Source organism: Chinchilla lanigera, unplaced genomic scaffold (assembly GCF_000276665.1).
Source record: "Chinchilla lanigera isolate Chin_1 unplaced genomic scaffold, ChiLan1.0 scaffold00070, whole genome shotgun sequence".
In the NCBI taxonomy this organism is placed as follows: Eukaryota; Metazoa; Chordata; class Mammalia; order Rodentia; family Chinchillidae; genus Chinchilla; species Chinchilla lanigera.
Genome location: NW_004955471.1, coordinates 7,916,006 through 7,929,228, shown reverse-complemented (window position 1 = coordinate 7,929,228; position 13,223 = coordinate 7,916,006). Strand labels below are relative to the sequence as shown.

The following is a 13,223-nucleotide window of genomic DNA, read 5'->3' as shown; positions in this document are numbered from 1 at the left end:
GGGGGGGGGACCCAAATTCAATAGCCAATACCCAAAAAAGTCAAAATGCAGACTCAGAAAATGCTGTGTGCTTTTTGTAGGGCCAAGAACTAGGATGAGTCATACAATTAAGGGTGGTGATATTATAGACAGCTAAGTTAGGTAGAACTGTTATAGCTAGTCAGACAGGGCTAGGTCTTCAAGGAGGTCACTACAGACGAAAACACATTACAACTGTGGCTGGAGGCCTGTTTATGACCAGGCCTGCATTCCTCCCCAAGCGGTAAGATAACTGGTATTTCCTGATCCAGGAAAGTCTAGATAAACATCAGTCACCCCAGTGAGCGACCAAGACCCCCTTATTCACCCCTTCCTAAAGAAGGTCTTTGTTCTTTCCATGTGCACTTGCTACATGCCCCATTCCCCACTGGATCAGTATTACCTAAGCAGCTATACTTGCAATCTTATTTGGTTCATCGTAATTCTGTCCCACGTTGTACCCGCTTTGTGGTTTTGCTCTATGTAACTTCCTTTGAGAAGAAGGCTTGTTGGCAACCCACTTTCAGGTTCCCTCCTGTCTCTCAGGAGCTCTCTCTCAATAAAATTTTCCTACTCTTAACCTCCACTGTTTCTTAGAATTCATTCTTCAATTTTGAGGAACACAAGCTCAGGATATCTGACATCTAGCAGGTTGGGAGTTACATTTATGTTCCCTAACAAGTTTTCAGTGATTATTTGTAAAATTCTACCATGAAACTAATGAAGAATATGGAAATATCCTAGGTATATAATTCAATTTTTAAAGAAGCCAATCCACGTTATCCCATTAAGCATGTAATATTCCTGTGACCTTACAGAGTGTATGCCACAGTTAAAATTAGTAACAACTGGAAAAAAACAACAATAATAAAGTAGTCAGAAACTGAGAGGCGATGTTTATGGTCCTTCTGATAAGCTCGTCAAGATGTATATATTACTATAGGGGCAGGGGCACTGTAGGTAGGGAAAAGATAGGATGAAGGCTTCATGGAGCTTTATTAAAAATTAATGAGGCAGTTCTTGACCTCTGCAGTCAGACTCCAGAAATCAGAAGGGTAAAGGCAGCTAGACTCTGAGGAATCAGAAAGACAAGGCAGCTAAACTCTAGAAATTAGGAAGACAAAGGTAAAGAACTCAGTGCCTGGAAGTTCCAAGGTAGCGTAATTCATTTAAGAATCACAAACTTCCCCTTCACTTAACCCTTCAGCCTGAACTCCCTGTTCATAAGGCCCCCACCTAAAAATCTCACCCTAGATCTACCACACGACAGGGAAAGGTCACATGGCGAGAAGAAATCCAAGGTTAGGATGAAAGACAGGCCAGGACTCAGTCAGATTCAAAGAGCCTACATGGGACAAAGATCTCCACAAAAAGAGCCCAAAGCAGCAATTCACTTTTGATTTCTCCCTTCTCATTCAGAACAGCTTTCTGTCATCTCTCTTCCTCCTTCCCTATCTTCACATAAATTGTCTTCTTTTATTTTAAACTGCTTCACTCTCTGATGACAACCAAGCCCTGCGTCCCTTATTTGTAATGGCTTGCACCAAAACTTACTGGAACTTAGAGCCCCTGGATAGTGGGTCATAGCTGAAGACTACTTGCTAAACTGCTCTGCTCTAGGCAGGAAACTATTTCAAGCCAGACGGGGCCCTGTTCCCAATACTTGTTTGCCTTTGAATGGGAGGATCCAAACTGGACTCCACCGACAATGTACTTAGACCACTTGCTTCAAGGGTTTAGAGACAGCCCTTATGTTTGCCTGGGCCTTGGCTCAAGATCTGAAGAGAGCTAAAATTGAGAAAATGAAACCACTACAATACATAGATGACTTTCATGTTGTAGTTTCTTTCTCACTGTAGAACTGTTTCCTAGTTCCACCAAGGAATCTAATCAAAACAAAATGAAACCCTCAATCTCTTAAAAAAGGGATACAAGGTATCCCAACATAAAGTTTCTCAACAAAAAGTGACCTATCTGGGGTTCATTTTAACCCCAGGAAAAAGGAAACTGGCCTCAAAGAGAACAGAGGCAATCTACTGTCTGGGTCCTCCAGAGCGTTACCAGAAACTGAGAGCTTTCTGGGAACGGCTAGCTCATGCTGAATACGGACACTCCAAACCCTTCTATGAGGCAACTCGGGGAACAGAAACTGAACCCTTGGAACGGACCCCAGCCACTCAGGAGACCTTTCGGGTCCTGGCACTAGGAAGGCCAGACGTAAGACTTTTCCTCGCTTTGTGGCTGAGAAGCAGGGAATACTGGAGCACTACCTCAGCATCAGCACAGAAACCTGGCCAGTGGCCTGCTTCTCCAAATGACTTCATCGGGTAGCACAGGGCTGGCCTGGCTGCCTGTGAGCTATTGCTAGACGGGCACTTTTGGTCCAGGAAGCCTCTAAAGTAACACTGGCACAAAAGCTCTGCATTCTAACCTCCTATCAGCTTCAGGCCTTGCTGGGACATGTGTGGATAACTGGAAAAGGCTCACTAAATACCAGGCCAGCCTTATCGAAAACTCAGACATCACTCTTCAATCTTGCATAGCTCTCAACCCAGCTACCCTCCTCTTCACCAATCAATAGATAGAATATGAGTACAAACAAACCATTACCCAAAATGTCGTCAACTGCCCCAACCTGAGGAAGCAGCCCCTGGTAGGATGACAAACACCTGGTGCGCTCATGGCAGCAGTTTCATAAAGGATGATGTGAGGAGATTGGGGTATACCACAATCAGTCTAACCCACGTCAGTGAAGCGAGAGGATGCCCTTCTGGGACCTCAAAAGGCAGAACTTACTGCCCCCCGGGCTCTTCAACCTGCCCAGGGCAAGAGAGTCAACATATATACACTGACTCCAAGTACGCCTTCCTGGTTTCCCATGCACACACTGCCATCTGGACTTCTGACTAGCTGCCAGTCACCAATAAAACACGGACCAGAGATCCTCAGCCTCAGGGTTGAGGTAAGTAAATCTCTCAAACAAGGTAGTAGCTATCCACTACCATAGACACCAAGCCTGCTTGGGCTGTTGTCCAGGGTAATTCTAAGGCAGATTTAGCTCCCAAACAGGCTGCCCTCCAAAATAACCCTGGCCATCCTGGTGGTCTCATTCTAAGACCTTAATTTGGAACCAGGGTACTCTAGGGAAGAACTTCAAACGATTCGTGATGAGTGCGGAATTCAAAAGGGCCAACAGTGGTATGTGGCACAGCAGTTGTTCTGACCACAGCAGGCACAGCGGAATGTCACTAAGTCCCCATACAACATCTTCCACCTACAGTGGAACACTACCGCACTAGGGCACATAGGCTTTTTGTAGAAAACGGGAGTCCACAATGTTACAATCCAAGTCTGCAAGGCGTGCCTGGCTACAGGTGTAGCCTCCATAATCCACAGACCTATCCTCCCCACTGCTGAACCAATGCAACAGCAAAAGACCTTCCTGGGGGAAGACTGGTAAACAGACTTCACCCACATGCCTCCATGTCTCAGTGCAAGGGGTATGCACATGACACTGGGTAAGACTGGGTAGACAGAGGCCTTCCCTACCAAGTCAGAAGGAGCCTTAGAGGGGGTAGAAATCCTTCTCAAGCAGTAATCCCTTGGTTTGGACTATCTCAGTCCATCCAGAACAACAATGGGCCCTCTTTCACATCTTAAGCTAAACACAGAGCCTCCAAGGCTCTGGAAATTAAATACTATTTTCATGCTGCCTGGATTCCACAGTCCTCAGGCAAGACCAAGCAAGCCAACCAAACTCTTGGGCAGCCCTTAGCCAATCTGGACCAGCAAACCCACCATATGGGGCTAGACCTCCTTCCAACTGCCTTAATGAGGCTGGCCCACCCCCAAATCCAAACTTAATCTTAGCCCATTTGAGATGCTTTATGGGAGAGCCTTTCTGACATCTGATCTGCTTACTAATGCCAAGACTTCCCAACTCCTTCAACTTGTCACCCATCTAAGGACTTTCCAGTACTGCCCCTCCCCCCTATGGAAACAAGATTCTCCCACACCCAGGGACTACCAATTGAAGTCTGCCCCAAGGATAAGGTTCTAATAAAGAACTAGAAGAAGGTTTCGCTCCAGAACAACTCACTCCTCCCAAGTGGAAAGGCCCTAACACATCTCTCTTAACCACAGCCTTTGCCATAAGACTCAGGGGCTTAACTGTTAGGTTCATCTCTCCCGGGTAGGACTCAAACTGCCCAAGGCACTGAAAAACAAAGAGAAACCACAAACTTCCTACATCTGTGAACAAGTGGCTGGCCTGAAGCTTCTTTTCAGAAAAGAAAAATACCCACCAACCTAAGTCAGATAAGTAGTTGGTTTGTTCCCCTAGATAGAAAAAGAAACTTAGCCCCAAGTTGGGAATATAGTTTCTTCTTGCATGTTCTATGTGGCTAGTTCTGCTACTCTCTTACTTGGACAACCCACTCTTGAGATCCTAAGTTCAAGTTACAACATGACTCCTCTATTCTTTTTTGTCCGAGATCTTTTTTGGTATCACTGCTCAAGAACTGCCTCTAAAGCAGTGATTACCTACATAAAACCTTAAAGCTAATCCATCTCTTACTAAATTCTACTGATTGCAACCTAGCCATGGACTATTGGCTGTCTTTCCCCCTTCTAGCCAATACACTGCTGTATCTATCCCAGCTGGACTCTGGGCTACCAAAAGATGACCTTCCACTCCAACGAACAAGGGTGCAGTCTCCTTAAGTTAATGTCTTTAGATGGCCTCTATGACTTTCAGGTCAGAAAATGACTAAGATAACCTCAAAGGGGAGGACTAGTGTCTTCCTCAGATCCTACCAGAGTAATCCTACCCAAGTTTCTTCCACAAAACCACCCATGAGGGCCCAACATCTGTTCACACATTGCTTAAATTCCAGGCACACCTTTGTAAAATGAAGACTTGAGACAGAGGCCAGGGCCAGGATCTGGGCACTTTAAAAAGACATCCTTTGCAAACAAATCCTAACAACAAAACCTTCTCAAGACCATGCCAGTCTCCAGATAACCCAAGCCATGTCCCTTAGCTAAATCTTGGAAGTAGCTTGTATGTCCACTGACAGATGAATGTGTAATGTGGTTTCATGCACAATGGAGTTCTACTCTGCCATAAAGAAGGAGAAACAAGTCATTTGCAGGAAAATGGATGCACCTTGAGACAATAATATTAAGTGAAATAAACCAGATACACAAGCTTAAATATTGTACCCGAAATATAACCCAAAATATAATCAAAGAGAAAAACAGTAGATAGATAATAGGGAAGCAGGAAGATAAGTCTTTTGCAAATGGGAAGCAGATCAAGAGACAGAGGAAGGGGGAGGGAGAGGTGAGAAAAAGAAGGGGGATAAAAGGGACGAAAGGAGAATGAAGGTGCATTATGTAAATGCACCAACACCCACAAGGAGTGTAGTCGCCATGTACTGCAAACACGTGCTCAAAACTAAAAACAAAACCCTGGCGCGACTCTCACAGAACCAGTCTCTGGACAACAGGGTTAGGAAACGGAAGGCCAGATCACTGCCACAGGTGACCCTCAATGGTGCTTCTCCATTCCCACGGAGGACTGCTTTTAGCTCAAGATGAGCAGCTGTCTGCTGGTGTCTGATTATGAAAACTCAACTGAATGGGAGTTCACAGCTAACACAAGAAACTGTACACACTTGGAAACCAGAGCTACTCCAAACACTTCTTATGGGATCCTTCCAGCCTCTGACGGGAGCTACGCTGGCAAGGTCTTCTTACCTGTCTAGGGAAATCAAAACAATAACCTCAACCCAAAGATTTATTATTGAAAGTAACTTCTATCTTGAGACTCAGGGACTTCTGTTCCTGTGTGGCACTAATTGCTACTTGAGTCTTCCAGCAAACTGGCCAGGAATGTGCACCCTTGTTGATCTAGCCCTGGACATCAACATAGCTAATAACCTACCCCTGTCAATCCCTTTGGCCACCAGGATGAGAACAAAGCAAGCCACAGAACCATTTCTTCCCTGATGGGTCCAGAAATAGCTACTGGAATAGGCACTGGAACAAAGGACTACTCACACTTTTCTCTTACTACTGCAAGTTGTAAGATCTGGCAGATGGCCTCTAAGAAATTACTTCAAACACTGTCATCCACCAGAACCAAACAGATGCACTCACTCGGTGGCTCTACAAAACCCCTGACCACTGAAAAAGGGTTCCTAGAAGAAAAATACTGTTTCTGTGTCAGGCTGGAGTAATGGGAGATGCGGCACAAAAACTAGCTGACTATTCTAAAACCTGGCAGGGGTTATTATCTGAGCCATGGAGATCCTGGTCAAAGATCCAGAATTGGGCCTCCTGGTTATCTTCCATGGCAGGGCCTTTACTAATGCTTCTCACAGCTTTACTATTTGGATCATGCATACTTCATCTCTTGGTCAAATCTGTTTCTTCTCATTTAACAGAGGTAAAACTATGATGAGCCCAGCCAACGACCAAAACCAGCTTTCATATCTAGAGCTCATCAATGACGCTTGCAGATGGAACAACGCTCCCTCAGCCCCTTAGAGCAGGCAGGGCAATGGCTCTATGGTCAGCCTATGGCAAAGATACCTCGGGCTTAAATGATAAAAAAAATAAAAATAAAAAACAAGGCAGTCCAACAGGAATCACTAAAATTTTACCCTTTCATAAATATTTTGTAGTCTGGGCCCTAGAGAGAGTGTGTATCAGAAACACAACAAGAGGCACCCAACTACCCCCCATGAACTATCTGCACACAAGGTGTCTGGTTTGGTTTAAAAACCTTATTAACTGTGTCGTCCCGGGACACACTCACTGCAGGTTTCTGCACAGGCACAGCGAAACCCTGCAGACCTGAGTCCACCTGCACATGCACACTGCCGCCGGGGGAAACGGCACACGGCTTGGAACTAGGGCTGCCAGAAAGCACGTGCAGCTGCCCAAAGCAAGTTCCACTCAGAGGACTCCAACTTTCTTTCCAGTCAGGAATGTCCTTCCATGGAGCACTCAGAATCTAATGTAGGCTTTTATGAAAGGCATGAAGGTCATCAGAATTAGTCAATCTAATATCCTTCTGCACCTTCTCCACAATTCAAGGAGTAAGCAACATTGCGTTACTGCTACGGTTTGGAGAGATGATGTCCTCCAAACGTCAGTGTGCTCAAGGCTTGGTCCCCCAGGTGGCGCTATCAGGTGGTGGCATGGATCTCTAGGAGCTGGGGCCTTGTCAAAGGACACTGTGAGAGCCCTTGTCTCTGCCTCAGGAAATGAGCAGTTTTCCCCAGGCACACTCCCTTCCATTTTTATCCAGCATCTCCACCAGCAGCCTGAAACAATGTGGTTGCCTCATCTGGGATAGAACTCTAGAACACAGAAATCTTTTCCATGTTAACTGCCTCAGGTATTTCATGGCAGTAACACGAACCTAATACAATTTTTAAAAATATTAGATGTTTCAAATTAATTAATCTAATATTACAAATATTAGACGTTTCAAAGGCAACTTAGCTTTTCTAGCAGATACAGCAGTATGCACATTAGAATAGTCATGGCAGGTGTGGAGGCACATGCTTGTAATCTCAGCCACTTGGGAGGCTGAGAGGAGAAGCTCAGTCAGGAAGATGCCAAGTGTGAGGCCAGTCTGGACAAGGTAGTGAGATCCTGTCTCAAAATTTAAAGGAGTGAGGATACAGCTCAGGGATATAGTGCCACTGGGTTCAATTCTCAGGACTACAAAAAAAATTGTTTTAATGTTCGAAAAGAAACCCAAAAGGCACAGAGACAGAAAAAAGGGCAAGGGAGAAGAGAAAGCACAGGCCTCCATTAGAGGCTAAAGGAACTGAGTGAAGTGCAACACCAATCGTCTCTGCGTGTAGTCTTCCCAGCCTAGTTTACTGTGTTTTCAAAACTGTATTTGCCACATGAGGACATCTGTGTTCTTTTAACCAAGAGATCCTATTAAAGAAGAACCAAGGCCAGGGAACATGAGATGGTAGCAGCTATTAAATAAACACTGCATGGGCTGATTAATTTTTGCAAATACTGTAGTCTATAAAAGCTGAGAACAAATAATTAGAAAAAGGTGTCCATGTCCTCCTCCCAAGAATATGATATTCACAATCCTCTAAATTTATGTACCAAAAATTAAACCTCTAAGCCACAACATTAGGCAGTTGATCTTAATACTCTGCATTTGGCAAGTCGTATTTCAGCATTTATGCTTTTGCTAAAACTCTGAGTGAGCCAAAGAGCTCTGCATCCACAAGTAAAACTAAAGGTCATGGGTGAGGAAAAAGAAAAAACCCATCCAGGGGCAAAGAGAGGCGTTAAGGAGGAGAAAAGATTACCACTATGTTTCCTGGAAACTTCTGGCAAGTCTGACTGTTGGAACTGATCTGAGTTTCTTGCCAAAGGATTTTCAGGTAGTTTCTTAGAAGTCTTCAGTGGGCAGAACTCTGGTTGCTTGAGCTCAGCTATGTTTTGTGAAATTTTAATGTCAGTTTCCTTAGGAAACATACATGTCTGTACTCCATCCTTCAGACTGCATTCTGAAGTGCTATTGACAGCAACTGTGTTTTTCAGTGTGTTTTCGTCTTTATTCAGTAAGTTTTTGGGGAGAGTTAAGTTCTTCTGCAGATTGACATTCATGCCACTTGCGTATTTGAGGCTGACCCAGCTCTCGCCCACAACATCGGTGCCAACGTCTTCTTTCGCAGCAGACAGGGGGCTGCCCGAGGTCAGCGTCTGCTTCTCCTCAGGGGCAGTGCTGGTACTGCTGGCTGCAGACACGCTGGCTTTGTGTTTACCGTAGTAGACCGAGCACTTATGCTTCTTCTGAGAATGGCCGTGGGTGGCTGGGCTCCTCTTGGCAGCGTTCTGCGTCCTGCTCTGAGGCGTGCTCACCGGAAGGCAGCTTTTGCTCCTGCCCTTATCAGAGGGGCCGTATGTGTCAAGAAAGTTCTTGCAATTACTTCTGGATTTAAGAAGAAAATAATTTTACATGAAGACAAACCACATCCAACTCTACTTCTATTTCTACATCCCCAAGAAACAGGCAGCAGTGGACAGTGTATCTATTAAGGAGTTCTACCTTCCCTTCTTCTAAAGCCCTAGGGGGTTTCTGGCACTGAGTATGCAGGTGAACTAAGCCCGTAAATGAAAACTATGTCCTAAGAAAAGCTACAGTGCAGCTGTGTTCGCACAGTGACATAAATTTGATAAAAACAAACTTGGAATCAAATGTGATTACTTTAAATAAAACCTGAGGTAAGTGGTATCAGAAGAAAGCCCCCCCACAAACACACACACACTGATTCTTACTTGTGAGAATGGGAGCTGATGACGTCCACCGGACCATTGTGCTGTGAGGAAGAGCTAGCATTTTGCCTCTGCCTTGCTTTCATGAATTCTATAAGAATGTACTGTGCTTGCTGGAAAGCTATCAAAATCACACCTAACAGGGACAAACTGGGGGGGAAAACAACAGTATTCATTATTGCATGGCTCTGACTGGCACGTGAAAGACTAGTTTCAAATCCAGCATGGTGGTGCATGCTTGTATTCCCAGCTCAGGAGCTGGGGAAGGAAGATGGCTTAGCTCAGAAGTTTCAGGCCAGCCTGAGCAACAGAGCAAGACCGCATCCCCCTCCACAAAGAATAACCAAAGAAAGTGAAAAACTAGTTGCGTTATAGAAGACTGGTGAATGACTGATGGGGAAAGGCTGAAGATATAGTGTTAAAATGTCATTAGGATGTATGACATCGTAATTTCTGATGTTTCCTAAAGGTAACAAAAATCCTTGACTTTCCTTTTTGGATACAGGGAATCAAGACCTCACACTTGCTAGGCAGGCACTGTGCCGCTGAGCTAATCCCTGGCCCAACCTTGACTTTTAAAAATTTATGTTTATAAGGCTGACAATAAAATTCAATTTTTAAACATACTTCCAGGATAAAATCCCTTTAAATGGGTAATGCTGATATTATAATCTCAAACTGTCGTTGTACTGAGCTAATAAGGATGAGCTACTAAGAGTAACTTTCAGATCTCCCCTGTGACTCCAATCAACATACACAGAACACAAGTGTCCGTTACCTTTCTAGGTCCTACAATCTCTAGCAATTAGATCAATTAGATCACTATTATCATAAAGCCTACCAGTTACTGCCCAGGTCTTTTGCAAAGGGGAAGGGGACAGAGGACGACGCAGGGAAGGAGAGCGGGGAGATGAGGATGAAAGAATGAAGATGTGTCATGTGGGGGCACTGACTCCCCATGTTGAGTGTCATCATTAGGCACTGCAAACATGGACGAGTAGTTTTTAAAAAAATTCTTACACTCTGAGTCCACTTGGGCAATTTGTTTTTTTCGAGCAACTCTCTGCTTGACTGCTCAGTGTGAGAACAGTGCGGGTTTACCTGACAAAGACGACTGTGAGCCTCCAAAATGACTCCTCCCAGCTGGGCCCAGGAACCACGTCGGCACACAAGGGCAGCAGGTGGTGCGGGAGGGTCACGTTGAGGGTGAAGCGGAATTCCAGGTCTGCCGCAGTCACCAGCATTAGCTCCCGAATGACCCAGGAGGAGGTAAAGTCAGGAGTAAACCTGCCAACAGGTGAGTCACCTTTATGAACTTTGGTTTTGACTTTTAGTCATGAAGTAAAATAACTATAGCACAGCAAAACCTGTCACTTTCACAAAACAAATACATAAAACAAACTGGAGATGCCTTACCAATGGCAAAAGCCCCTACTACTCCCTCCAGTGTTAAATACATCACAGAACTGAAGTTAAAACCCAGTACTTACACAATGCTGATATCCCGGGATGTATTTGGGTTCAAGGAAAATTGATGACAATCCAGCACTTCAAATCCGTAACCTTGGCAGTTATAGCCATTGATTTTCAGTGATGACACCGTTACAGGAAGAGGTCCGATATTCTCTACTTTAAAGTTCTTTGTAATAGATAAAATTTGCTTGCTGTCTTTCAGTTCTAATGAGGACAGAAAGTGTTATCTGGCATATATGAGCTGCAAAATTTGTTCAATACAACTTACTGAATCACAAAACACAACCTAATATTATGAAAATGTGAAAGAAGTTCAACGTAAGTTCCAAGCATGATTTCTAGAATCAGAATTTCTGTTGCTGTCATATCTAGATTGTTGTATTACAAGGATAGCACAGAAACAAGTTCAGATTTTTCTTAAGTTAAATGGTCTACCTAGGTAATCAAAATCTCCCTCAGAGTAAGTGGCTGACCTTTCCAGAATGTATGACATACTCTATACCAGTGGAGGGTAGGTCAGACACAGAAAGGCAGAAGCTACGGTTTCTCCTGAGGGAGGACTGCTGCCTAGAGAGGCGAAGTAGCAGCTAAACGGGCATTGCTGTGTTCCCTGCTCAGCCGTTCACATCAGATCACAGCCTTTTTGTACAAGCACATTTTAATGCAGGTGCCAACAGGTCCCTAAAAAGAGTCAAGAGGGCAGAGTTCGAGGGCCTCTGGATAGACATATGCACAGAGGATCACAGGATGACCAACAAGAACCTGTCCACCTGCTGGGCAGGTGCATCCCAACTCCACGGGGACAAAACTCCTGTACCAAGGCTCTCCCCAGACCCTGCCCTATGTATCTCTTCACCTGACTGCTTATTTCTATCCTTCAAAACGACTATACCACCCTGAACGCGCCCAATCTTGTCTGAAACACCCTTGTAGGACAGCTGAGACGTGTTCTGCACATGCGCCGACTCCCCACAATGAATGTAATCATTATGTACTGCAAACATGCTAATAAAAACAAAAAAATTAAAAGGAAAAACGTGCCCTTGATAATAACTGGATAAAAGGGAAATGTTTCCCTGGATTTTGTGCGCTGTTCTGGCAACCCTGAGGAGAGGGTCGCAAGACACCAGTTTGCAGCCTGTTAAGAGTTTCAGAGGCCTGGAGCTGTGACACTGAGGGCCTGAGCAACGTCTCCAGCAGACGGCATCAGGACCGGACTGGACTACAGGATGCCGAGCGATGTGCACTGCAGAACTGCTAGCTGTTGGTGCAGAGAAACCCTCACACCTTCTGAGACCACAGGAGTGATCTGTGTTCTGAGTGTGCAGTAGCTGAAACCGAGTCTGAGTTGGCTTAACCTCCCGTCTCACCAGAGCCACACACAGAACACTTCCATCATCACGAGAAGTTCCACTGGTTAGCACACATCTAGTCTTCTCTCAGTTCACTGCTCTGGTGTGGTTCTTTCATTAGGTATCTGACATCCAGATTAACTGCCTCATATATTTATCTTAAATATCTGACACAATACTGCCAATTTAGTAATTACACTTTTTCTTGCCTTTATATTTACTATTTAAGTCCAGTTAAATATCTAAAGCTACTAATCTAGAAGGCTCAAAGGCTTGCCTGGTTTAATCACCTGTATCAATGCAATGCATTTGCTACTAACTTTTTTTTTTTTTGAGACAAGGTCTCACTATGTAGTTCAGGCTGGCCTTGAGTTCACTATTAGCCCAGGCTAGTCTCAAACTTGCAGTGATCCTCCTGCCTCAGTGAGTGCTGCGATTATAGGTATGTGCCACCACACCCAGCTTACTACTAACTTTTAAAAGAGCCTTCCTACAGATCCTTCTGTTCTTGGTTGTAATGCGCAGCCTCCCACCAGGGCACCATGTACTTGAACTCACGTCGGCGGCAGTCCATCAGCGTGGACTCGGGCACCTTAAAGCGGAGTGACCCCCCTGTGCCAGGAAGTCGTCCGCCCACTTTCAGCAGCTCTCTCGCGCCAAGTCCTTCCACACCAACCACATCGATAACTGTCAAGTTGTTCCTGGAGAGAAAGAAGACACACTGAAAAAGGTGTCAACACAGGCAACTGGAGCTGCCTTTTTTCTTCAGGAGGGGTGGTGAAGACACGACTTCGCTATGTAGTTCAGGCTGTCCTTGAACTCACAGCAATCCTCTTGCCTCATCCTCCCAACTGCTGGGATTACATGCATGTAGTACCATATCCAACTCACAATTGTTATTTAAAAGGAAAGAAAAGGAAGAAAATGAACTCAAGAAATACTTTTTCCATTTTCCTCTGGGAAATTCCTCTGCCAGGAATGAGTGGTTTAAGTGCAGATACTACAGAGGTAAACGTCTATAGCAGTGTTTCAATTATTTTTCTATACCAAGGAAAC

At 44.8% G+C, this 13,223-nt stretch overlaps 1 protein-coding gene across 1 annotated transcript in view; it reads right to left on the bottom strand.

The window, feature by feature from the left end:
* The window catches only part of Kiaa0922 (KIAA0922 ortholog), a gene marked incomplete at its 5' end in the record, with an annotated part of 154,579 nt that overhangs the window by 23,037 nt on the left and 118,319 nt on the right, over nucleotides 1-13,223 (bottom strand). The window contains 5 exons of the mRNA XM_005400925.2: nucleotides 8,373-8,998; nucleotides 9,346-9,492; nucleotides 10,444-10,629; nucleotides 10,833-11,019; nucleotides 12,726-12,868. Of these exons, the coding sequence (XP_005400982.2) occupies nucleotides 8,373-8,998; nucleotides 9,346-9,492; nucleotides 10,444-10,629; nucleotides 10,833-11,019; nucleotides 12,726-12,868 (1,289 nt within the window). The remainder of the gene's footprint in view (nucleotides 1-8,372; nucleotides 8,999-9,345; nucleotides 9,493-10,443; nucleotides 10,630-10,832; nucleotides 11,020-12,725; nucleotides 12,869-13,223) is intronic.